The 26,366-nt window shown below is 43.5% G+C and overlaps 1 protein-coding gene across 2 annotated transcripts in view; it reads left to right on the top strand.

Moving 5' to 3' along the window:
* The window catches only part of Syndig1 (synapse differentiation inducing 1), a 118,090-nt gene extending 97,775 nt beyond the window's left edge, over positions 1 to 20,315 (top strand). For both annotated transcript variants that reach the window (XM_076848892.2, XM_076848891.2), the window contains one exon: positions 20,157 to 20,315. In XM_076848892.2, coding sequence (XP_076705007.1) covers positions 20,157 to 20,315 — 159 coding nt within the window. The remainder of the gene's footprint in view (positions 1 to 20,156) is intronic.
* The last annotated feature ends 6,051 nt before the right edge of the window (positions 20,316 to 26,366 follow it).

The following is a 26,366-nucleotide window of genomic DNA, read 5'->3' as shown; positions in this document are numbered from 1 at the left end:
GAGATGGACTCTCTACAGGGGGCTCTACAGGTAAGGTTTAAAGAGAAGCACCCAGAAAGACTGGAGGAAAGAGAACAAGGATAGAGAGGCAGATGAGACCACACCGTGCAGGCTTTAGATGGAGAGCTTAAAGATGGGGGGCTTCTAAAGCCCTGTTTTGGGAACCGTGAGAGAGTATGAGAGAAAGGAGATTTTGTGCTTTGCTATTTTACAAAATACTCCATTTTTTTCCCAAACTAGCCAGAGATTGTGGTTTAGTTGAAGACACTGAAACAAAAGGAAGTCTGGATTTAGGGCAGATGGTAAGTTAAGCAAAATTTATCATCCAGAGAGATCCCTAGGGAAAAAAAATGATAATGAGGAAGAATGGCTTTGAAGTCAGTGGTTGAGAGGAGCAGTGGCCAAGAAGGATGATGACAAATTGGGTCTTGGGCACAAATTTGAGATTACTGTTGAGACAGCCAGTAAAGATACCAATCGTATATATGTATATGAGCTAGAATTATAAACAGGAAGTTCACTATATATGGGTGGTAGCTTAATCAAACCCATTAATTGGTATTGACGAGTGACCAAGAGTAAAACAGAGATATGAAAGTCTTATAATTGAGCCTTCTGTTGATTCTTCCAACCCATGATCTATAGTTCCACCATGCTGTATTTTTAGGTGTATTCAGTTAGGACTCAGTGAACTACTTCAGTTGGAAGACTCATGTCCATCTTCAGTTTGGACAAATCCAAGTTATTACCACTTTGAGTATTGCCTCCACCCCTCTCTCTCCATTCTCTCTCTCTCTCCTCTCTGGAATTCCCACTGGTTGTATGTGGAATCTTTTCTTCCTATGTGCTCTCTTTTCCATCTCTGCATCATTCTGTGCTTACATAGTTAATTCTTTTGCTCCCCCAGCATGTAAACAGTCTCTTCAGTTTCTCTTAGTCAATCTTCTCTGCGATCTAGAACTTTGGTTTTTAATTTTCAGTTCTGAAAATTCTAGCTGTGGAATTTCTAAGTCTGGATTTTTGTTTGTTTTTAGTGTGGTCTCTTGTTCACTGTGGATTCTTCATGTATTTCTAAATCCTTCATAATCACTGAAATTATTTCAATTATTTTAATCTCTTTGAGATTGTCATAGAAATCTATATAGTATAGAGCCCTAAAGTACCTCTCTTAGAGCAGTCTACACCAAGCTGAGAGATATTAAAATAGAATTATTTTGAAATAATTTAATTCTGGAAATAATTGTTCTGTTTTGAGTGATATGCCAGCTAACCACCCTCTTGCATTTTCCCCCTCTCATGCAATTTATAATTTTCTACTGTGGTTTTATCTAGAATTAGGATTATTCCCCCAGCTTGCTGAAAACTCATAACCTCTTTTTTTTTTTTTTTTTGCTTGAGTGCTGAATTCATTTATATTTTAATTTCTCAGGAAGGTACTTATACCATGTGTAATAAACACAGAGCCACACCTGAGATTAGCCTGGCCTTGAAGTTTTGATTACTCACTCAAGGTCCAGGTCAAACACAAAGCTTAAATGGATTTATCATGCCTGGGGTAGGGGAGGAGTTTATATCCCATGAACAATGCAGAGGACATTCTTTTCTTTGAGGCTATGGGACTTATTCACAGGTTACCCTCCACCAAATACCATGTTCTCTCCCCACTCAAAGCATTAGAAACCCAGCCTATGAACTGTATGGTTTCTGCAAGTTACCTATGAGCCGCATGGTTTATGAGCCTTCTCAGTGAGAGGTATTGTCCAGGTGCAGGGATTGTTTACTATCTTGCTGGAATTCAGGATATGTTGCCTTTCAAAGATAAATAACCATGATAATAACAAAGGTAAAAGAGTCTCTTAAAAACAGAAAATGATTCATAAAGAAAATGCAAACTCAAGTGTAATTCAAAAGTAGGTAGTCATTCCTCCCTGTAGCATACACTCACCCTAAGTATGTTCTGTGCAATAAGATAATAGTTGGTGATCTCTCGTGAGCATAAAACAGCCACCAGATGCAGCTCCCCCCATGTCAACCCGAGTTTGTGGTTACAGTTACCCACTAACCTGAAGTAGGGGCAACATGCAGAAAAATAAGGACATGGATAATTTGGAAAAGCAGAATTTGCTAACTCTGTGATCATGTGTCTTTCCTAGTGTCAGTTTTCTCACCTATAGCATGTCACTTTGATCAACCCCCAAGATACTTGTAAAGGCAATCTCCTAAAAAGCAATCTCATGCAATGTTGTCTCCCTTCCAGAAGATAGCACATTTATAAACAGAAAGATGTGAGTTTGCTAGCTGCACTATAAGTAAATGATTTATCTAATCTGTCATGATTCCTTCTGGCCGTATTTGACTGCTGTCAAAGGTCCACAAAGATCTGTATCTATCTGTGTATTTCCAGTAGAGGCTCCTGCCTTGGGGCTTCCTTCAGTGCTGTGCAGTAGCACCACTCGCTTTGTTTTGTACAGGGGCAGCACCATGAAGCCAAACAAAGCACATGGTTTGAGCCAACATCATTTTCATTACTACACTTTTACTTGAATTGTAGAACATTCAGCATGTGCCTTGTATAAATTCTCCATGTGAAGAAAAATTCCTGCTCTGTACAATAAGCATGGAATCAGAATTCAGAATGTTACCCTACCCTGGGGATTAGTGCTTTCCTCAGGATGCTATTGTCAACTGTAATCAGCATGTGATATATACTTAAGTTGACAGTTTCATAATGGAAACAAATATGTGTTCCTTGAAATTGCAATACATCTTGTACCTCTTCAAGCTCACGTCTAGCCCCAAGGCAGCAAGCTATATGAGCTTGCTCTGACACCATGCAATGACTCTATTTCTTGTCCTTCTTATTCCTAATTATATTTGTTTTTATTAGTGTCTCCTTATCAGTTTAATGTCTTTGTATTTGTTCACATGTTAATTCCAAAGATCAACACTATTGAATCAGCCTGTTTTGTTTCCCTGCAGAGGAACTGACTGGTAGCCCAATGCCTCAAATATGATCTTGAGACCATGGCCACAGGCTGCACTTTTAAAAAAAATAAGCCATAAAATCACAAAATGTCAAAAATGTCTTTCTTGGACAAAAATGTGACCAAGTGTGACCAAGGATTAGTAGACTCTTTCCACCAAGAGCCCATCTAAATGTCCTAAAGTTGTGAGCAGACTGTCGTGCTCCAACAATGACAAAGAATGGAAAAGGAGCCCATGTGAAACAAGTTTATGATGAAATGAGAAAAGTACATATTGGAGTTGTTTTGACATGTATTTAAAATAAGGGAAATTTACTTGGCTACACAAATTGCAAATCTTGTAAGCAATGAGCTAGAGACAGTTCTTTATGGGTAAGCCCTCCACAGCTGGGCCATCCAGGTGAGAGGAATCACTGGATGAGAGTGTCTGCCAAGTGCAGTAGGCTCCTTGGCATGACTCCCACCCGTGTCCTCTCACCTTGAATCTGGGCTGGCCCCAGCAACTCACCTGTCACCAGCCAGACACTGCAGAAAGAAGGCTGAGTCTTCTGTAGAGTTTGCATCTGAGTGTCCTTAGTCTTGCCTGAAGTCCTAAGTTGCTACACAAATGCATCTACTGGTGACCAGGATACTAGAGAAGCCACGGTACCGAGTGCAAACAAAGTTATTTTGGACCCTCCAGAGCAGTTCAGCCATCAACTAGAAGTCAAGTGATTCAAGTTAATGTCGTTGGAGATAGAAGAATCCCCCAGCTAACCTGACCTGAATTCCTGACCCACAAATTGTGAGACACAATAAAAGGGTTTGGGATCAAACCACTAAGCCTGGAATAGTTAGTTACACAGCAGTAAGTATTGAGGGCAGTCACCTCTCCCCACAGAGTTCACCAGTGAAGAATGAAGCACGGGCAGTTAACCCAGGCCTCAGGCTGAATCCAGGAAACAGGTAATCGATGGGGAAGCCAGGCAGAATCCTAGGAAGGGGAAAGAACTGAAAGACTTGGGGATCCTCCCTTCAAGTAAGATGAATGGTGAGATCAAAGAGACACCTGACCCCATCTGCCATTTAAAGTTAACTTCTGCCTGAAACTCTCTTACATTTTGTTTCAGGTACCAGAGTTCATCCCCTACCCTAGGTGGCCTTATTGAGGATTGTTTGCAAAGCTGATGTGAGTTCCTTCACTGCATTATTTCCTCTCTTCTCCTTGCTCTGACCCCTCCCAGCAGTACAGTAACCAGAAAGACAGACAGAAGGACAGAATGAGAAAGGACATCAGAAGGGGTTTCTGATTGCATCCTACCCTGGGACGACCCCATCTATCCCCAGCTAGCTCATGTTGATTCTAACTCTAGTTAATTTAGCACTTTCTTTGATAATCCCAAGTTACCTGATCTGATTATCAATCAGCTAATTGGGACAAGGGAAATAATGGAAACATTACAAAGCAATTTTTTTGGACACAGAGCAGATGATGCTCATGCCACACTCATACCTCTTATCACATGGACCCATGACTGTGTGAAGGCTGCTTCTGCTCAAAGCAGAGTACCCAGCCATGAACAGAAGAGGACCAGAAACGTGGGGAGTAGTTAGCCTTCACTGGTAGTGGAGGGACTCAGAGCTAAATACCTCCGATTACATACTGCTTAGGGGGGGAACACATCAGAATACTTTCCAGATGTTGCAGTGGGACTGACACAACTATCCCCTGCTCTTTAGGCCCATCCTGCACTGACTTCTCTGTTTCCCTTTTTCACCTCTCTATTTCCTCAATTGCCCTTTCTAATAAACTACCTAATAAACTACCTTCCGATGTATTGCTGTTTCAAGGTCACTCTGGGGGAACTGGCCTGAGTTGGAAAGACATTAAGAACAAAGGGATAGGGCTGGGACTGGAACTCAGGGATAGCACACTTGCCTGACATGCGTGAGGCACTGGGTTGGATTCTCAGCACTGCATACAAATAAAATAAAGATCTATCAACAACTAAAGTAAAAAGTAAAAAAAAAAAAATTAAAAAAAGAACAAAGGGATAGATTTCAATGACGTGCAGCTAGAATATTCCTATTATCTCAGCTCCTTTCTAAAATCTTTATTAAAATCTCAGTTTCAAAAAAAAGTATAAAACCAGTAAGGAAAAGGAGAATGAACCTGGAGTAGCAGGAAACAAAGATGGTGACACATTGTAGCAGGTGGAGGAGTGGTGAGTGTGCAATGAAATCTGAAAATCTTCAATGAAACTATCAGTGGGAATCAGTCAGTCCCCTCCATCATTTCCATAAAGATGTTAGGCTGGGAAATTCCAGATATCAGGCAAGACCTGAAAATAGTGGAGATGCTTTTGATTAGTTTTATATCAATAAAGAACCCCAGTCCTATCTCCAAAATCCATAGCTTATGCAGACATTACAAAGACATTACATGCTTACGCATGTACTCCATAGACATTCAGTCAAGATGCCTCCAATCTTAGCAGTAATGGGAGGGGGTAACCTACATTCAAAACCTCAGTATGATGCATAGGGAGTCTCTGGTCCCTCCAATATCCAGTTCCCATAGTGCCTTACCCCACCAAGCAAGAGAACGAAGGATAGTCCCTTTAGCAACTTAGTGTTCTTATATTAGACTATTAACGATGCTATCACAATACCACAGACTGGTGGCTTAAACAACAGATATTTATTTGCTCACAGTTCTGGAGGTTGGAAATCTGAAGACATCAGCAAGTTTGATTTCTTCTGAGGCTCTCTCTTTGGCTTACAGATAATGCCTTCTTGCTAGTCTTCACAGGGTCCTTCCTCTGTGTGTGTCTGTGTCCTGATCTCCTCTTATAAAGAACATCAGTAATATTGGATTAGGCACCACCCTAACAACCCCATTTAAAATTAACTACCCCTTGAAAATTCCAAATCCAGTCACATTATGAGGTACTAGGGATTAGGGCTTCAACATATAAATTGTATAATAACAGTTCAGCCCGTAACTGTCCCCAAAAGAAAGACCAATAGAAGGTCTAGAAGCCAACAAATAAAACGAGTTGACTTGCTACCTAATCAATACCATAGCAAATCTCTCGGACCAGACAGCCCATATACACAGGCAGAGCTTCTAATTGGCCTATTGGTGCTCTTAAATGTTATATAACACCTGACATTTGGGAGGAGGGGACCCTAAACAAATGAGGGAGGGTCAGGGTAGGGACTTGCATAGAGACACAAAACAAGAAGTAGAAACTGTTTTTTAAAAAAATCTACACAAATTGATAATTTCAGAGAGACAGAAAGTGGAATTAATTTTCTGAAACAAAAAACAACCCTGTGGGGAAAAAATACAGCAGTGAGGGCACAAAAGAGTGTCCTTGGAAATAAAATAAAATCCTCTAGAAGGCTTAGAAGGACAGTTGAGGAAATCTCCCATAAAGTGTAACACAGGACAAGAGGTGGACCATAGTTCAGGAAAGGAGAAAGACAAGTAGAGGATTCGTCCAGAGATGGAATGACAAGGATTTTCACAACAACACTCTAGAACACTGCAGAATAGAGGGGCTTCCCTAAAAGCTTTTAGAGAAAAAAAATCAATCTATCAATTTCTTCTTGCTTCTGGAGACTACCCCCCTGGGGTCTTCTGTGCACAGGGGTGCACTCTCCAGGGCACAGTGGTGAACAGAGAGTAAGGATGGTGTTAGACCTGTTGAGAGTATCTGAAGTCAGATTCTGAAAGCCAGGGGGCAGATGTTTTCTCTCATGTAGGGAAACCAGAGAAAGAGGGTGGGGGGGGGAATAAATGGGGCATCTCATGAAAATAGAAGGGAGAGAAAACAGAGTAGGGGGGAGAGAGGACAAAGGGAGGTACAAGGAAATGAAACTGACTATATTTTACTCTGTCCATGTATGAATAGGCCACAGTGAGTCACACTTTTATAACACATTTATAATTATTTATAATAGCATTTATAATATGTATTAAATTGTTTATAATTATAATACACTAATAAAAATAATAATAGGTGGAGACTAGCAGGGAAAGTGAACCAGAGAAGGGAGGAAAGGAAGTAAAGGGGAAGTACTGGGGAATGAGAGTGAGTAAATGATGTTATATGCATGTACAAGTATGTCACAGTGAATCCCATTATTGTGTATAATTGTAATGCACTAATAAAAAATAAAAAAGAAAGTGCTTTGGAAGTTAGGAGAGTATGGAGCATGGCCTTCAGAAGTCAACAAACATCATGTCCAATATGGAATTCCATTCCTAGTCAAACTGCCAATCAAGTGTTGGGTTAGAATATGATCATTTACAAACATGCAAAGTCTCAAACACATAGCATCCATGCACAGATTCCCAGGTAGTTTCAGGAGCATGTGTTGCTGGGATGTTTTCCTGAAATAAAACCTGGGATCTATTTTGAAAAAAAAAGAAGATAATCAAACGGAAATTCCAAGATGAGTTTAAAGAGATGGGAATTAAAGAGAAATTGTCAATTGGAACAAAAAGGACAAAAGACCCCAGGGGTGTAGTCTCCAGAAGAAAGAAGAAATTGGTAGATTGTCTGATATGTTTAATCATATTATTAAAACTTCATTCAGAGGGTATTGGTGTGTATGGTAAAGAAAGAGAATAAATCCATGCAGCAGATGAGAAACTGTAACGATTGAGGCTAGGAGAAGAAGAAAAAAACATAACAGCAGTGCACTTGGCTTAGTGTGAATTAAATATACATAGTTGAAATAACGGCTTAACTAAATGCTTTGGTGACATTTAGTTGTGTGTAGAGAGAAGGAGAAGGGAAAGGAGATCATGGGATGGGAGTGAGTCCAACGAGGTCTGTAAGAAACTTACTCTTCATTTACCTCAAAAGTTGGTCAGTGATAAACAATTAACAAATTGATAGCTCCAGAAAAATAAAAGAAATTATAATGTCTTAATAAAGAAGTAAATACAGTGGTTCCACCAACAAAGTTCAAAACCCATCTTTGGGGAAAAGCCTCCGGGGCAGGGAAACAGCCAAGACAGTTTTACTGATCTGTCATTTTATAAACCTTTTGCGACCATGTATTTAAAGAAATGTGTATGTTCTTTTTTTATTATTATTTGTTTTACTTAGTTACACATTACAGTACAATGACCTTGACATATCATACATTTGAATCAGATGGTATATAATTTCTCATTTTTCTGAGTATACAGGTTGCAGAATCACATTGGTCATGCATTCACATATATACACACAGTAATAATAATGTCTGCTTCATTCTACTATCCTTCCTATCTCCCCAACCCCTCCCCTCCCCTCCCATCATTTCTCTCTACCTAATCTAGGATAACGATATTCTTTTTTCTTTCTCACATCTTCATACATGTATTTTGGATAACAATGAGGGTCTCCTTCCACCTTCCATGCAATTCCCTTTCTCCCTCCCTTTCCCTCCCACCCCTCTTTCCTATGTAGAGGTAATCTTCCCATGCTCTTTCTCTCTTCCCCATTTTGAGTCTCACTCCCCCTTATATCAGAGAAGACATTTGGCATTTGTTTTTTTTGGGGGGGGGGGGCAATTGGCTAACTTCACTTAGCATAATCTGCTCTAATGCCATCCATTTCCCTGCAAATGCCATGATCTTATTATTTTTTAGTGCTGAGTAATATTTCATTGTGTATATATGCCATATTTTTTATCCATTCATTCATTGAAGGGCATCTGGGTAGGCTCCACAATTTAGCTATTGTAAATTGTACTGCTATAAACATTGATGAGGCTGTGTCCCTGTAGTATGCTGTTTTTAAGTCTTTTGGGTATAGTCCGAGAAAAGGAATAGCTAGATCAAATGGTGGTTCCATTCCCAGATTTCCAAGGAATCTCCATACTGCTTTCCAAATTAGCTGCACCAATTTGCAGTCCCAACAGCAATGTATGAGTGTACCTTTTTCCCCCGCATCCTCTCCAGCACTTGTTGTTGTTTGTCTTCATCATGGCTGCCATTCTTACTGGGGTGAGATGGTATCTTAGAGTAGTTTTAATTTGCATTTCTCTGATTGCTAGAGATGATGAGCATTTTTTGGTATATTTGTTGATTGATTGTATACCCTCTTCTGAGAAGTGTCTGTTCAGATCCTTTAAAAAAAAAAAAAAAAAAAAGATTGATTATGTCTAGCCAATGAAGTTGAATAATGCAAGGGAGGTTTTCATTTTTTAGTTTGTATGCATTTCTTCAATTATTTTTTTTAAATATTATTCTTCTAATAAAGCTCTTTTCCTTTCCAGACATATGAGGTAAATAAAAAATAAAATTTCCTGTGTACCCATGGCAAGTAGAAAAGAAATTTCAAAGCAATTTTGGAAACCATGAGGCAAGCTGATCATTTACATCCACAGTATCTGTCCCTGCTCCTTCCCTCTAGAAAAGCTCCACCATGCTTTATTTCCTCTGAAGACCTTCCCATATCTTGCAATAACAATCTTTCCAACGCAGTTAATATTCATCTCTCTTTCTAGTTTGAAAAAGTCTTCAGTACTAGCATAGTTCACATATACAAGATCTCCCTACAGGAAAAAGAAGAAGAAGAAAAAAAAAAACACCACTGCTAAAATTCAAGAAAAATTTTAAGATAAATGTGTTTCACAAAACTGCATCAGCAGGAAAAAAAAATATGTGTGTTCATGTTGCTTTGATTATAGGAACTATTTTTAAAACAGAACATTTTATAGCCTATTAGCAATTCTACTCCTAGTTGTGTATCCAACAGAAGTAAATCTATATACTCACAAAAATGCGAACTAAAATGTTCATAGCAGCCTGCTATGGTTTAGTTATGAGATGTCCCCCAAAAGCTTGTATGTGAGACAATGCAGGAAAGTTTAGATCAGTGTATTTGATCTACTTAGTGGATTAACTGCATGGTAATTTTAGGCAGGTAGGGTGTGATGGAGGATGTGGTTCTTTGGGAGTGTCCCTTGGGGTTTATATTTTGTCCCTGGTGAGTGGACCTCTCTCTGCTTCCTGATTGCCATATCCTGAGCTGCTTTCCTTCTCTACACTTTTTTGCCATGGTGTTCTGACTCACATGGGGGGCCTAGAACTGTGGAGTTGGCCTGTGGACTGAGACTTCTGAAACTGTGAATACCAAATAAACTTTTCTTTGTCCAAAATTTTCCTTGTTAGATCTTGTTCTTGGTCACAGCAGCAAAAAAGCTGACGAAAACACAGCCTTATACATAAAAACCAAAAACTTAAGACCACCCACCACTTTGCACAGGTGAGTGGATAATATGCTGCAGCATTAATGGAATATGACACTAGAGAATAAATGGCCTATCTATCAGTTCACACAATAGGGATGAATCTCACAGAAACGGTGCAGGAGCAAGAAACAGTTGTGTAGGTACAATGGTGTTCATTAACGGGACATTCCAAAGTAGGTTAAGTTGATCTGAGCTGTTATAGGTCAGGAATGTCATCTTTGCTGGGAATGATTGACAGCAAGGAGCAGAGAAGACCTCCATTGGTGATACTGGCTCTGTCCCCAGTGCAATTGCTGGTTATATAGGTGTGTGCACATTGTGAAACTTCACCAAGCTGCACATAGATGACTTGTGCACCTTACAAGTATTACGCATGGTGTATAATTACAAACACACACATTCTGTCACAATGATACAACTTACGATTTTTTAAAATTTACAATAGTGGGAAAGCAATATGCATCTAATAGATAATCTGAATATAAATCTTACCTGGTGCTAGTGATATGATATAATCCTCTCTCCTGGTGTTGGGCACAGTAGAGCCACAGCTACTGGTTAGTCATGGGATCACACAGGGAACAGCAAGCTCTCTATCGTGTGCTGTGTTGCTAAGGCATGTTTGGTAGTTTATGTATATTAAATCAATTGTCCACTTATCATATTTTCAACCTAGAATGGGTTTATTGGGATGTAACTCTAGAGTAAGTTGAGGAGTATGAGGCGGGATGACTATTATCCATGCCTCTGATGCTCTCTCTAATTCTAATGTACTCATAGAACTTCTTGTATCATTTGATCACTATTATTCCTTAACAACCTGCATTGTGGACACTGTGGACACCTATGACGTACTGAACAGAAGGAGGCACACTGGTAGGGGTCTAGGTACAGAGAGTAGAGACAGTCACTTCTCAGACATAGATGGCTGACCGTAAGTGTGACCACTGCCCTGGGCAGGAGGAGGTGACCTGAGAGAGGGTACGGGAGGCAGCACTGAGCTGAAGCATCCAAGTGAAAAGAATAAACTTTAAGACAAAACACAGTGCTCCTCCCCCCTTCCAAAGGCTCTGGTCTCTGCTTTGGCTCCTGCTGAGTTCCCTGGACTTGAACTTGAGAAGAACCAAACTCCCAGGCAAACTGGCCCTGGTTTGTGGAGAAGCCAAGGCAGCCTCCTCTCTAGACGGGGCCAGACTCCATGTGTGAGAGGGACTCAGCCTCATGGAAACTGGTTCCTGTCTGGCTGCAGGGAGAAAAACTCACTAAGATGGCCCTGCATCAGCTAAGTGAAATCCCTACCTAGAGTTTGGAGACTTCTCTAGCTCCATGGAAAAGAGGACAATAACAGCAGCTCACCTGTCCGACAACAACCTGGGAAAGTGGCCATGTTCCCACTGATGTTCACATTGTTACAGTGGTGTTCTCTGTCAATGAGAGCCTCAGAGAACTGACCTCCATAATAGGGATGCTTAGACTTTTCCTAGGAAGTCCTCTACCCCTGGCAGAGTGATTCAGATCAACTGGAGGTTGATAGCTCTGTGCCAGTAAGTATGGTCACCTGTTGTTTGGGCTGGGTTATACCCAAATAGTACATTGGTTTCATATCTGTCTCCTTCCTTCCATTTACATCTGTCAACCAAAGTTTTTTGTCCATTCAATTTTGTATGGTTAAGTGAACCTGGGGGCCTTTCAATGGCTACATCCCCAGTCCTTTTTTTAATTTTTATTTTGTGACAGGGTCTTGCTAAGTTGCTGAGACTGGCCTCAAACTTGTGATCCTCCTGCCTCACCTACCTGAGTCACTGGAATTACAGGCGTGTGCCACCATGCCTGACTTTTTATTTTTAACTGCTTATAATGGAAGAGTTAATGAAAGGGCAATGTGGGGTAATATAAAAAATACAGCTGGAACTAAATACTGGAAAGAAACACGTTTGTGGAGGATGGAGTGTGAGGCTGTTTGCCTCTGAGAGACTTCCCATCCCTGTGGTTTTTATTTGGAATATCCTAGCAAGTCTGTCTCTTTGTCAAGTACAGCTCTTAGTACCTCATCAGTGCATGGTGATTGTTAGATGGCAATAAATAACAGAAATAACTTTTGCAATAATGCAAAGATGTAATCCAGTCAGACAGCTATTGGTACTAGAGGAAAAATGAGCCATAAAATACCCACAGTGCTGTCAATTTCCAGAGAAGTGATTCTGGAGGCAGTGAGTATCTTATTGAAGGCCATCACAAATTCCAGGAATTAGTGTCCAGCAGCTATGGCATGTGCTGCCAATGTCCTTGTGTCTGACCTGGCTCCTCTATGTAAACAGAGCCAGTGGGTCTATGTATGATGTGGAATGTGGTAGTATCTCACCTTATTAGTTTTTAACCCTAAAAATAGTTGACGATAGGAAAAACAAAGCAGCAGGGATATCTCTCAGAGAAAATCATGATTTTTTTCTAACACCTCTGACAACACTGAGTATTTTCTTGCCACAGGAAATTAACACTTTGGCAAAAACCTATCAGAAGTTCCGTCAAAAGCTAAGGGAGATGTTCCCTCGGGGTTGCTAGCCCACATGAGACCAGAGCTCAAGTACTTTGAGATATCTTGTCACCTCAGGAAGGGGAAGTTGGTCTCACATCAGGGAGGCACTTGGTGTAGACGACTTGCCACGGTGTCTCTTAAGAATCAGGACCCCTGACAGTTAGGAATCCCCCATGACAGATTCCAAGTGTCAGCTGCAGGCCTGTGATGTGGACCCATTCAGGTGGGTAGTAAAGGCCTCCCCAAGCTACCTGCTGATCCCTAGGGGGGTTCCCTTGTCTTTCACAGTCACCCCAATTTTTTGCAATAAACAGTTTTCACCCCTCAGCTGTTTCATTATCTCCAGCCAGTCATCGAACCAAATGTGAGGCCGTTTTCAGCCATGTCTCTTTTGGTGTCAGTTCTGTTGTGGAACTTTAGGCTGAACATACTGTTACAGAGCAAGTGAGCCAAAGAAAGAGGAACAGAAGGAGAGAGGGAAGAAAGAAGGGAAGGTGAGGATAGCCTTGCAGACCTTCAGACTAGAGAGAGTGGGAAGGAAGCAGGGCCTGGAATCCAGTCAGAGACTGCCCTGCTGTCCCCCCAAGCTGAGGCCGCTCCCTTTGAACAAAACCATCGCCCCAAACACTACTGAGGTGTGTTCCATCACCACCAACACAGAGCTGCTGGTTGGTAAACACAGTCACCCATTAAAAACTACCACCCAAGGAAGGGAAATTTGATTTCATTCCTCTACAAACTTACCATTTCTGATCATGAAACCTTGAGCAAAATGATCTTTATATGTGTATCCCAAAGCTTGGGGGCTTTTGCCAATGTGTTGGTTAGGCCTGATTATTTGATGGTCACCCTTCTGACCTAAAGAGATGCGATGCAGTGGTGATTTTTAGTGCATTCGTCCTTACTGAGCATTCTACTTATAAAACTTTTTATTTTCTCAGGTTGAATATCACCTCACACGAGGGAGAGGATATTCATTGTTTTCATGAGTTTTATTGTGCATTACTTGTGCTTTTCAATTTTAAAAAGTTCCCTGCACATCCTTACAACCAGGTGAGTGAGGTTGGCTCTTCAACTTAAGAAGCAGCGTGTGTGTAAATGCTTCCTCAGGAACCAGGCTGTGGGCTGGACATGAGCCCAATATCTCATGGCTTAAAGGACGGCTCCCTTTCAGGCAGCATCTGACACCCTGTGCCCAGCTGTGCTCAGTGGGAACCCTGTTGCTTCCTGCGTTCTGGTTATTGATTCTTAACACCCTGGGCTTTTCAGCTTTCCTCTCCTCTCCTGTGACTTTAATTAATGAGCTGAAACACTCCACCTGAGTAGCCTTCAGAAGTGCAGGAACCACTCCCCAGGGATTTTCCATGCCCCCCATTCATGGCCACCACTGGCCATCACTTGCATGTAGAAGATATCCACACCAAAGCTACTCAGGACCACTTCCTGTTCCCTGATAAGAGGCCCCCAAAAGAAAGTAACAAACTTCATTCATGACCTGTTGGCAAAAGGAAAATGAAGGGAAATCAACTGCAACGGAGAGCAGTTGGTTTGATGGTCACCCTCCTGACCTAAAGAGATGCGATGCATTTTTCTCAGAGGAAAGAAATACACAGGGGCTTTCCCATAGTCCTTGACAAGGCTTCAGTGAATAGAGTTGTCTCTACAGTCAGGCAGAGCGTGTGCAGATGGGGCTCCTTCCACACCCTGACACCTCCCTTTTGTTCAATGTGGTGACTTTCACAGAGTGACAGAGGCACTGTCTAGGAGTGACAGAGGCAGAACCAAGAGAAAGCTTTTTGTGTTTGACCCACCAGAGTTGCAGCCTCTTAGTGGAGGCCTGGGATCCTAAATTTGGTCAGCCCCCAGGACTGGCTCAGATTTTATTCTGCTCAAGTATGTTGAGTTTCCCATAAGACGCCCCATGTGTCTGTGTGCGCCTCCTGTGGTTTCACAGGGCTTATCTTCCCCATGGGCTTCTTGGCAGAGTTTTCCCAGAGGACTTGGAGGACAGTCCCATGGGTTGGGCCTTCCAGAGACAGAACCCAAATGACAGTAAAGACAGGAAGATCCTTTAGTTATCCCTGGAGGTGAGAAGGGCCAGGAGGAAGGAACCAGAAGGGGCTTGTCAGAGGGAAATATGGGTGAGTGGGACATGGGCCCTGAGATTCAGCACTGGGAGGAACCCTGTGGAAGGAGGGAAAGTTGCCAAGTAACCCCCTGCGATCTCCACACCCCAAGAGGCAGACATCTCCCAGAGGATGTTGAGGTTACCACAGTCCAGGCCCAAGTCAGAACCGCCCAAGCAGTGCATCATGAGATCCCTGAGCTGCAGAAATTGTGGGACATATTGTGACTGTTCTTGTTCAGACACAGAGTTTGGAGATGATGCATTTCTTACCAACAAGTGAGGAACACTCATATAAAATGAGAAGGAAGTTTTCAGCCTGGGTATCTGGATGCCCAAGAGGCTCCCCTCCAACCCCCGAGGGTGATAAAGAGCCAGCATGTCAGGCTGTCCAAAGAGACTGGACACCAAGTCTTGGGAAGCTGTTTCCAGCAGGCAGTAAGTTCCCAGAGGTACATACCCACCAAGAACCCTGAGATCAAGCTTCTCAGAATGCCTGCTAAATGCTCACGTTGGTCCCCATGGGTTTCATGTGTAGACCAGGGTGTAGGCAAGTCTACACTCTCAATTAGGACAAGTACATGATATCTGCTTATTCCAGCCAAGAAATACCTGGAGTCCTCTGACCCTAGGAGATACTAGTTGCTTCTGTTCCTTGCTCCCTCCACTCCTCCCTCCTCTCCCCAACACAGTAGGCAAGTGCAGCCAGGGGCACGGGCTACCTGGAGAATCTACTGACCTTGGCTGACCTGTCTTCTCATAAAAAGTCTTCCACACAGTCTTGCCTTTGGTTTTAAGGGGTGATAAACCTGAGTGCCCAGGTCAAGAACTCTTGCCCTGATTCATAGCAAAAAATAAACAAAAACAAAAACATGTCAAAGAGCTTGAAGTGTTAGTCTAGAAACTGATAGAAGCATTTCTTCTAGTTTGCGCCTTCTCAAAGGAATGAGCAAGCTGTTTTATAGCTATGGTCACCCATTTTCTCAAACAAAGAGTTGGTCCAATCCCCTTCCTTAGGTCATGGCATTCACTCTGCAATATCAATGATGTTTCTACCTCATGGGAGCTTAGAGCCTGGGAGCTCTCTGCTTCTGCAAAACATAGACACTGAGTAGCCTTTCTGAAAAGCAGCCTGTTTGTTAGGCTTCATCTCTTTGCTGTTCTTAACATTCTCAGATAGTGCCAAACAACAAAGTCTCTGGGTCTCTTATTGGAACTAAACATAAAATGAAGAGTTGGTTCCCTCAGTGTGGACCATGAAAATGAGCAAGTGAACATGATTTTCAGACATGTTGGCTTTGAGCAGAAGAGCTCTGGACATGTATGTGTGCAGAACTTGCAGTATTGAGCCAGAACTCAGCTTGAGGGATGGGAGAAACCACTACCTCTCTTCTAAGCACCCACAAAAAAAAACAGGAACAGGTACTGAGACCAGTACCAACTGGGAACATTGAAGGATGTGATCTTGTAAAACAGATGCATTCAGTCACACATTAATAGCTATTGACCTTTTGCATAAATATCAAGGAGTAGAATGGCTGGGCCATATGGTGGTTCTATTTCTAATCTTTTGAGGAATCTCCATACTGATTTCCATAGCATTTGTTCTAAAGAACTGGACTGAGCGTACTATAGCAATACCTGAATTCCAACTTATAGCAGTGCAATTCACAATAGCTGAGTTATGGAACCAGCCTAGGTGCCTGTCCCAGAAAAGTGGATACAGAAAATGTGGTATATTTACACAATGGAATTCTGCTCAGCCATATGAATTATGTCACTTGCCAGTAAATGGGTGGAACTGGAGAATATCTTCCTTAGTTAAATAAGCCAGACTGAGAAAATCAAGGGTCAAATGTTTTCTGTGTAGAAATTAGAGAGGAAAAAAAGGAATTAAAAAAAAAGGCAGGGGAGAATCTCATGAAAATAGAAGGGAAAACAATAAAGTAGAAGAACAGGATCAAGGGGAAGAGAGGAAAGGAAAGAAAGAGAGTAACTATAGAACAAAATTAGCAAATTATGCTAAGTGCATGTATGAAGAGATCACAATGAATCTCACTTTTATGCATAATTATAATGTACCAATTTTGTTGAGGGATATAATCAAGTCAAGATGGCACCTGGCACTTAGAAGTCTGTGAAGCAATGCCAGCGAGCCATTAAGATGATGAGGATTCCTTATTGGTTGACTGCTGTATCTAGTTTATGTTAATTGAGTTAAGCTGTGTGTAATTAGTTAAGTATATATACCTCTGCTGTCCTGCAATAAAGGGGCTCCCACTGTATCAATCTTCACAAGTTGCTTGTCACCCCACCCCCCACCCCTCCACCCCCGGTTATTTTGCCCAGCCAGACTGCGGCACAATTTAAAAAACAAATAGAGGAAAACCAGAAGAGCAGAGAAAAAGGATCAGGGGGAGAAAGGAGGGGGAGTAAAAGGGAAGTACTGGGGAAAAAAATGGAGCAAATTGGGTTATGCGTGCACATGAATAGGTCACAATGAATCCCAATATTATATGCAGGGGCCACCCCTGAGCTATCTGAATAGCCTCTACTCAGCCTTGGAGCCGAGGAGATTTTTGTCTGGCATTACAAGTCATTTTGTGCCTTATTACACAAAGCACGTGGTGACCACAGTCTTCGCTGGTTTAGGAGGCTGCTCTGTAGCTCCAGACTTGGGCATCACCCATTGGGCCTGGACAGCCCCCCTCCTACCTTATTTGGCAAACAAACACTTCATTGGAATCCTTTGAAGGCCCCTTGTATTAAAAAAAAAAAAAAAAAAAAAAAAGTGAGCTCCTCTCACTCTCCTTCCAGTTAGAAGCAGGACCCCTAAGGTTGCAGAGCTGTCCTGCCCTTATTTTTTCAAAATTATTTCTGTGTTGTGTAATTTTTTTGCCATATTTCTCAGCCAGCACATTTCATGCAAGGGAAACCCAAATTTCATAGCCTGTGCGGGACGCAGGAGAGAAGTTTAGGAATAGAGAATTATATACAATTACAATGTACTAAGGAAACATAGCTAGTGGCCTACTGCCACTCCTCCTTGGCACTAACTCAGACTCCATGAAGACCCCAGGGGACAAGGGAGATGTGGGCCCTACCTCCTGGGGCAAAGAAAACAACTATTCCGGGTGTCGTTATTTAAATGAGTTCCAATGAGGCAGGGAAGTCGGGCACCCAGGAGCTCCATGGAAAGGTACGTGATCAGCCAAAGTGGCCTCCGCCCTGCTCTTGGCCCTCCTTTGCCTCCTTCCCTCCGGCATGGCTCATGGCGGACTATGCTAAGGACGGTGATAATTGCAGTGACAGCAGCAAAGCCACACTTGTGATGAACCGTGTCTGTTTGGAGTTAACACTAGGAAGGGCGATCACAGTAAATTATGCTATAGGACACTGGAGTGTTTGGGAGCACTGCTACCTAAAATGCAACCCCAGCTCATTATGACTTAATTAATTCATTAGGGTTGTCCTAGGAGGCTTCTCGTGCGCATTCCCTCAGCTCTACTTCATCAAAAACTTGTCTGCGGTGAGCTCCAAAGCTCAGTTCCAAGACAAAATACTGGGGAAGGATAAAGAAAAACTTAGCTTTTAAGATCCAGAAGCTAGAGACAAGGGTACGAAGACAGGTGGTGGAGGGGATCCCTTCTCAACACGTCACAGACTTCCAGATCTCAATAAATCAAGATCAGGAGATTGTGAAATAGGAAAATCCATTCTCTGATCTTGACTTTCTGTGTTCTACGGCATGGTAATGGTAATTTTCAGTTTGAGTGAACAACCTGTCCTTCTGCACCTGCCTATGAAATGTAGAGATGTCACAGATGACCCTTGGGAATTGGGTCTGGTGAGAAAATTTTGTTTTCCAGGAATGGCCCATGAGAGCAAGTTACATTTTACAGGGGAGTAGGCTCTTTACCTTCATCACAGAGGACACTCTGCTGGCTTGGGACTAGCCGACCTCAGCATTGACTGAACCTCCTGAGAATCATGCTCCTTGGTAGTATGCCTCTCCGTCTGGCAAATGGGCTGATTGGCTTGGCGGCCTGTTCGTGATGGTTACAGATGAATTACAGTTTTCCCCTGCTTCTAGCATCAAGGAGTGTGTGTGCCACAGCAAGGAGCTACCACTCAGCCAGCAGAGACCTGAGCAGATAAATTTGTTCTTTGTTCCTCAAAGAACAAATTTCTGGCTGGTAGCTTCTGATGTTGGTTCAGAGGTTCCACAGTATTATTGGCACAGTCTTCTTTAATATTCTCTCAGCTTACCTCCTGAACCCAAGATCATCACAGCAGTTCCGGTCATCATATCCACATACCAAGGTAGAAGGAAGAGGGTTTTCCTAGTCTCATGTATGTCCCATATCTTATCCGGAGAACAAAATCCTTACCTGAATTCTGCCAAAGACATCCACTGAGATCTTTCTGAGCCACATTTGTCACCCCCAAGGGAGGTGGGAAAGGAAAGACAAGAAAGGAAGGGGATAGGAATTGGGATGGGTCTAAAGGTTCTGCCACCAAAGCTCAAATCAAATACAACAGCCAACCAACATGCTCCCATTTACCTCATGACCCCAAGAAATGTAAATCATTTTAAGCCAACACCTTATTATATGATTGAATGCCCAAAAGTATAAGTATAGGTATTGGTCTTAAATAAAATTATTTGAACAATGGACAAGTTTCACTAACTCCAGCTATGGCAGGGTCAGAAAACGAACAATGTCCTGGCCATGTGATGGCTATCTATACGAAAAGTGGTTAACCTCAAGTATCCTGGAATTGGTTTAATAATCATACACCCTAGTTTCCTCTCTGGCAAATGAGAACTACAATTCCCTTCCCCACATCTCTACTGGGTTATACAGATTAAATAAGGTAAGTGTGAACATGCTTTAGAAAATTAAGTTAATTCAAATATAAAATATGTCATTCTTGCGTAGAAGAAATGGCACTGGAATGTGGTGCCTTGCCCATCCCTGGCATACTGGTCCCCAAGACCCCAGGCCCCATATTGATGGTATTAATGGTCCACTCCAAGCCTCCTTTATTCCTGCAGGACAGAGTAGAATTGAGGCTTTGCCTCCCCTGCAATATGGGGAGAGTGGCCAAACATCAACCACATCCCTTCCTTGCTAGTTAGAGAAGAAATGGAGGGTAAGCGATTCCCCTCCAGTCTTCCTTAAATTCTTGGGGCCTCAAACCAGCCCTCCACTTTCTGTTCATTCTGACTTTCTTACTTTGATTTCCTTTCTCTCCTCCAATTCTGCAGACCAACAAAGCCGTGGCCAAGGGGGACTTCCACCAGGCTAGCACCAGCTCCCGGAGGGCCCTGTTCCTGGCCGTGCTGTCCATCACCATCGGAACTGGCATCTACGTGGGCGTGGCCGTCGCCCTCATCGCCTACCTCTCCAAGAACAACCACCTATGAGCTTCCTGCAGGCACGGAGGGGAAGGCCCCGGGCCAGGGCTCTGTGGGCTCAGAGAGGGTAGAGCTGGCCAGGGGTAGACACACCTGTGTGACGCTGTACAATATAAGTGATTGCCAAACGACTCCATGAATGCCCTGGAATTTTCTACCCATGGATTCCTTTGTTTTTATCCTTAATTTCATTTTCACAGCACTGTGTAGAGCACCAGACAGATGGGCACTGCTAATTCTTCCAAATGGAAGCTCCAAAGATCCCGACCCATGAGGCTGTCTCTGGATGGATTTTGGTGAATTAATGACAACGCAGCTCTCTCTGCAGCCTGCCAGTGCCTGGAATGTTGCCGCATTAGCAATATACAAACAGTTTAAAAAAAAATGTGTTTATTTTTTATGGAATACGGTGCAATAGGCAGAGGGCAGGGAACATGTCACTCTGCTGTCTGTGGCCTGCTTGAGTCCTCTGTGTCCCCCAGTCTGCGTGACTTCCCTGCCAGAAGAAAATGGGGCTTAGAAGGAAAAAAAAAAAAAAGACAAAACAACTTCTAGGAGGAGATCCCAGCTGTCACTCTCTGCAGATGGGTCCAGCCTGGAGAATGCCAAGCCTCTGTCCCCAGTCCTGCTCCTTCCCTCCACGCTGCCCCAGCCTAAGAGCTCCAGGCCTCTTCAGGACACTCAGCAGCTCCCCTCCAGCAATACGCGATCTTGGGGCCTGTTGATCTATAGATGGAGAGACAGGCCACAGCCCCTCCCAAGGCTCCTAAGGAATGAGCCCAGTGTTTGCTCCAGGAACTCGAGGCAAAGGAGCTACGAAGACACAAGTGGGTGCTTCTCAAATCGCCACCCGTGCAGGCGTTCACCCTGGTCATAAGCAGTGATCCTAGCGACGAGATGGGCCTTACTCTGTCAACTAAATGAATAGCTATTTTCTTGTCATTTTTTTAAGTGCAACTCTTGCTTCATGCTGCTTAAGTTATCAGATGAATGCTGAGAAACAAGTAATCACAAGACATTTTAATACCATTTCATTGCTGTTTCACGAGTGTTCATTATTTAACAAAAAGTTATCTTTTAGCTTTTTTTTTTTTTTTTTTTTTGCTTATGACTTTTCTTTCTGATGAGTAGTTACAGTTGAGATTCATTTGGACTATTTACTGGGTTGTTAAATGAGGACAGAGCCACCCGGGACTCAGCTCCTCACCGTCTCCCAGGATGAGAATTACAAAATCCTTGACTGCTTAAATTCTCATCCTAAACATGGTTAGTATCATCATCCTGTTCCCCTCACACTCCCTTCTAGGATAGTGGTTTTTTACCTGTGGCATTAAAAAAACTCCTGATCCCTGGAATCCTGGCATCCCAGCCCTGAAATCCTGATTTGATTGATCAGGGAGGCAGCCTGGTGATTCCAATGTGTGACAAAGGTAAGAACCACTGTCTGGGAATAAGGATTGTGAGTGTGATCTCCCCCTCCTGCCACTCTCCCCCTGACCTTGAACATACACTATTTTGAAAATCATTAGCACTGTCTTCCTAGAACAAATGAGATTCACCTCTACAACAGATAGTCCAAAAACATACTATAAGACCTTACTGAAGAATATATAAAAGAAGCCCAAATACCCCAATGAAAGCTAAAGCAACCTGGCCCTAGAGACCATGACTTTGGAGTCAAACCAACCTGGATTTGAATCCACTTGTGCTATTTTCTTTTCCTTTTTTTTTTTTTCTGGTGGGGTGTACTGGGGATTGAACTCAGGGGCACTCAACCACTGAGCCACATCCCCAGTCCTATTTTGTCTTTTATTTAGAAACAGGGTCTCACTGAGTTGCTTAGTGACTCAGTAATGCTGAGGCTGGCTCTGAACTCGCAATCACCCTGTCTTAGCATCCCAGCCACTGGGATTACAGGCGTGTGCTATCGTGCCCGGCCAATTGTGCTATTTTCTAGCTGTTTGATCTTGGGCAAATGTACCTCTCTGAACCTCTTCTCTGGGACAAGATGACCAAATAAGGAACACTTCATAGGATTGCTGGGGAATTCTTGAGACACAGAACACAGTGCTTGGCCCAGGCAGGTGTGCAGAAGATGGGGTGGCAGACCATCATAAAGCTTGTTTTTTCTTTCCATGTTTCAGTCCAATCTCTCATCATGAACCACTGTATCAAATGAGCTTCTGTGTATTTGTTCAGGGATGCCTAAACTTGCATCTCTTCAGATTTGATGAAAAAGTAGAATCGGTCTGTATATCCCCACCCATCTCTAGCAGCACCATCACAGTTGCCCTAAGCCAGACCCTCTATGCCAGGCAGTCTATCTCCTGCTAGATCAACTACCCACTTAATCCATCTGTCTTTCCAGATGGAAGATCCTCAGTTTACAAGGGTTCTGCCTTCACTGTAGCTCCTCCAGGCCTGCCAAGTCTTTATTCAGGGCTAACCACCAAGATTACATGCAGCACCATGTTGATCAGAAGTGCAAGGGTCAGGACCAACTGAATGGCCCAGCAGCTCACTGTGATCCTCAGTGGTCACAAAGCAGAGACATCTTGTAAGTATGTCAGGGGCAGCTGGCACCTCCCTAGATCTTAGTCTCATGATTGTGGTACCCACCATTGACTATGTCCTGCCATGGGCAGCCACTACCCTGGGTGCTTGGACACATTACCTCAGGTAATCCTCCCAAGAATCCTATGAGAGGTGAGAGAATTAAAGTTCAGAGCAGGGAACATGCCCATCCCCACAGAAGTAGCCAGAAGCACGGGAGGACAGAAGCCACATTCACAAGCCAGCCTGGCTCTCACAGGTCCTAAGGGACTGCTGGCACCCTGTTCTGGACTGCACAGAGGGCAAACCCTTCTGTTTCAAATCAGCTCATTTAATTATTACAAAAACTTTCCTACAACCACAATATTGATGAAGACTCGGAGATGTAAGTAATCTTTCCATCCCTTGCACATGGGAAATGGTGACATCAAGGTGAAGCCCTGGGATCCTAACGGCTGCTCACACCTCAGCAGTTTATCTACAAAACAAGAGAAATCGCCCTGATCACTTTGTTGGTACTAGGGAAACTGAAAGGTATTTTGATTTTTATTTTGTAGTCTATATTTGCCAGCAGGTGGCAGGAGCAATTTAGAGAAGGACAAGGAAGCAAGAAGTGACACTGATGGACAATATAGCATCTTGATAAAGGTGCCTAGGATGTGTCCCCTCCTCTAGATGCTCTCCCTTCCCCTCCTTAGAGACGTCCATCGTGTACCTATTTACGCTTCCCTCATGTTTCCTCTCTGTCCCTTCTTCTCTTGACATCTCTGACTTGACCAGTAATCCTCACTTCACCAGGTGTCCCCAACACATCAGTTGTCTCCACCTCTGAGAGTTCCAGCCACACCTGGAATCCCTACTGCATCAGGTCTCTGGACTTCACCGGGTATCCTCACTTCACCAGGCATCCCCAACTTACCAAATATCTCCACCATACAAGGGTCCCTCCTCGGAAGGTGTTCTCAGTTTTAGCAGTACCCCTACTTAGTTGTCCCCACTTGATCAGATCCCAACTATCCTCGGGGAACTAGAGTGAGTACTGAGAACATGATGGGAGAGGCCACATCCATAGATCACTCGAAGTTACTACCCAGGCCACACCATTAACTAGGAATAAGGCCCCATGACAATAGGACCAGCCTTTTCCAGTGTAGGGGAGGGCGTTCCTCAAAAGCAGCTAGGTCCCCTGTCCCCTGAAGATGATAGAGGCCATCTCACATGCAGAGTGACTTCTGGATTTACAGGGCATCTGTGGGACAGCACCCTCACTTGCCAGCAAATGCTCCTACTCCAGATACAAACGTCATGTGGCCTCTGCAGCTGAGACTATGGCCACAGCTGCCTTTTTAGAATCCCTTGCCCAAATTTCAAGGCTTTGAGGTTTTATGGAGTCTCTTTAAAACTTTAATGAACTGGCTAAATGCCGGCCCCTCATGAGGACATGTTGCCATTTCTACCTGCATTAGTTACTGCTGGTATTGACATTTGTTGACCCAATGTACCAATAAACCATTAAGTGTCAACTAAGAGTCTGAGCAGGCTGACCTCTGACCTTTGTCCAGTCTAGGGACCTGGCTGTGCCTCTGCTGTGCTCTCACCGCACTGGGAGTGTCAGGTCAAAAGTGGTATCAGGCTGTGGCTGCTGTGTCCCCACTTTATGACCTTTAGAAAACTCCTCCCTAGTGTTTAGAATGATCTCAGCTGTGGGACTGGGGAGCTGGGGCTTCTTGCTCTGCTGAGTTTCTCATACAAAGATGCTGTGCCTCTCTGCAAAGCAGTGGTTGCTGGTAAACCCACAGACACATGGGGCCTGCAGACTGCTGGCTCCCTGCCAAACAAGCTTGTAAACCAAGTAATGAATTTGTCAGCCCACTGAGCACCCCAGGAAGAATTGAAAACTTCATACAGGGCAGGGCAGTGGGGACAGGAGATGCTACCCTGCATTTAAAGCACAGCAAGGTTCAGGATCACTCGGGTGGCGACTCTACACCACTGCAGGGGTAAGGAATGGGGCACAGCCTTCTGGGCAAGTACAGTGCCCATACACCAGGGAAGGGATGCCTGAAAGTGGAATTCCATACAGATCTATATAGCAGAATGATTCATGGGGCAGGAAGAGAACTTGGAGACTAAATATTTGCCCAAATCCACCAGGTGGAAAAGCAGCAAGGCAGGAACAGGAAAGGCAATTGGAAGTGATGGGGCAGAAGGTGGGTGCCTCCCTGGAGAAGCTCTAGGCTGGAGACATTCCTGGGACATGGTGCTGGTCTGGACTTTCTAGATTCTGACAATGGTGAGAGGAGCAATTCAAAGTTGTAGGTGGAACCTGTATTTGCTTTAGCTAAAAAATGACAAATGAGCTTCTGTTGCAACAAGAAGGTCAAGGGCTAATTCCTTTGGGTTTTGTTGCAGCTTCTGCTACTGCTATTATAATTTGTTCTACTTTGTTCTTGAAAACCCATGGGTAGGACAGTTTTTTTTTTTAAGAAATCTTTGGAAAAGCTGGTGACAGGCAGGGCTGAGTTCCTGGTGTAGGTAGCCCTCACTCCCTGGAGGACCCCCCCCCTTGTTAATATTTTTTTTCTTTAGTTGTAGATGGACACAGTATATTTACTTTATTTATTTTTAAATGTGTATGTGGTGCTGAGGATCCAAGCCAGTGCCTCACGCATGAAGGTCAAGCACTCTACCACTGAGCTTCAACCCCAGCCCTGGAGGCCCCATTTTGAGGCTGTTTCTCACACTGCATGAGAACTGGCACATTGACAGGACAGTGCCCTGCTAAGGCCCTATTGATGGCTGTCAAAAGATACCATGAATGTCCGATACCATACTTGCTGGAGGGTCTGGAGGAAGAAATTGCTGAGAGCTGAACCCATGAGCTGGACATGGACATAGCCTTGCACACTGGGACAAGCTCCAAGACAGTTGGCATGACTACTGTCTTGGGACTAGAGCCAATGATGAAGAGTGACAAGGACGATACCTTTGTCCTAACTCTGACACAGACCCTCTCTGAATTTCATTGTGGGCAACTCCATCATCAACTCTGATGAATTCTGCCTTCTCCAGTTGTGTCCAAATAGTACAATAGAGAGGCATAGGTCACTTGGTCCCCAGGCTTATTTCTGAAACATTCCCTCAGCTGTCTGCCTCACCCCAGTTCAGGACAGAACTATGATTGCTCAACTCTTGCCTCTGCTCTTGGTCCATACAATGCAAACCTTTTTCAAAACACTGCTTCCAGTCACTTCTCTCCCCCAGAAGCCCTTTTCTCTAGCATGTAGTGAGCTCAGAGCTGCTCCAGCCCAGGCCAGGCAGAAAGGCTCATGAGTCTGACTTCTACACCCAGTGTGCACTCATGGAACAAAGACCGAACACAAGGCAGTCCATCAGGTGTGAGGCACAGTGTGATGAGAGCATGATGAGGCACCATGCCAGAGAGCATGCCCCTGCACCCATTATTGCCTCTAAGGCACTTTGCTTTGCTTTTCACAGAAATCAGGT

This window comes from Callospermophilus lateralis, chromosome 3, assembly GCF_048772815.1.
Source record: "Callospermophilus lateralis isolate mCalLat2 chromosome 3, mCalLat2.hap1, whole genome shotgun sequence".
Classification (NCBI taxonomy): Eukaryota; Metazoa; Chordata; class Mammalia; order Rodentia; family Sciuridae; genus Callospermophilus; species Callospermophilus lateralis.
The sequence above is the reverse complement of the archived record's forward strand: the minus strand, read 5'-3'. Positions and strand labels throughout refer to the sequence as shown.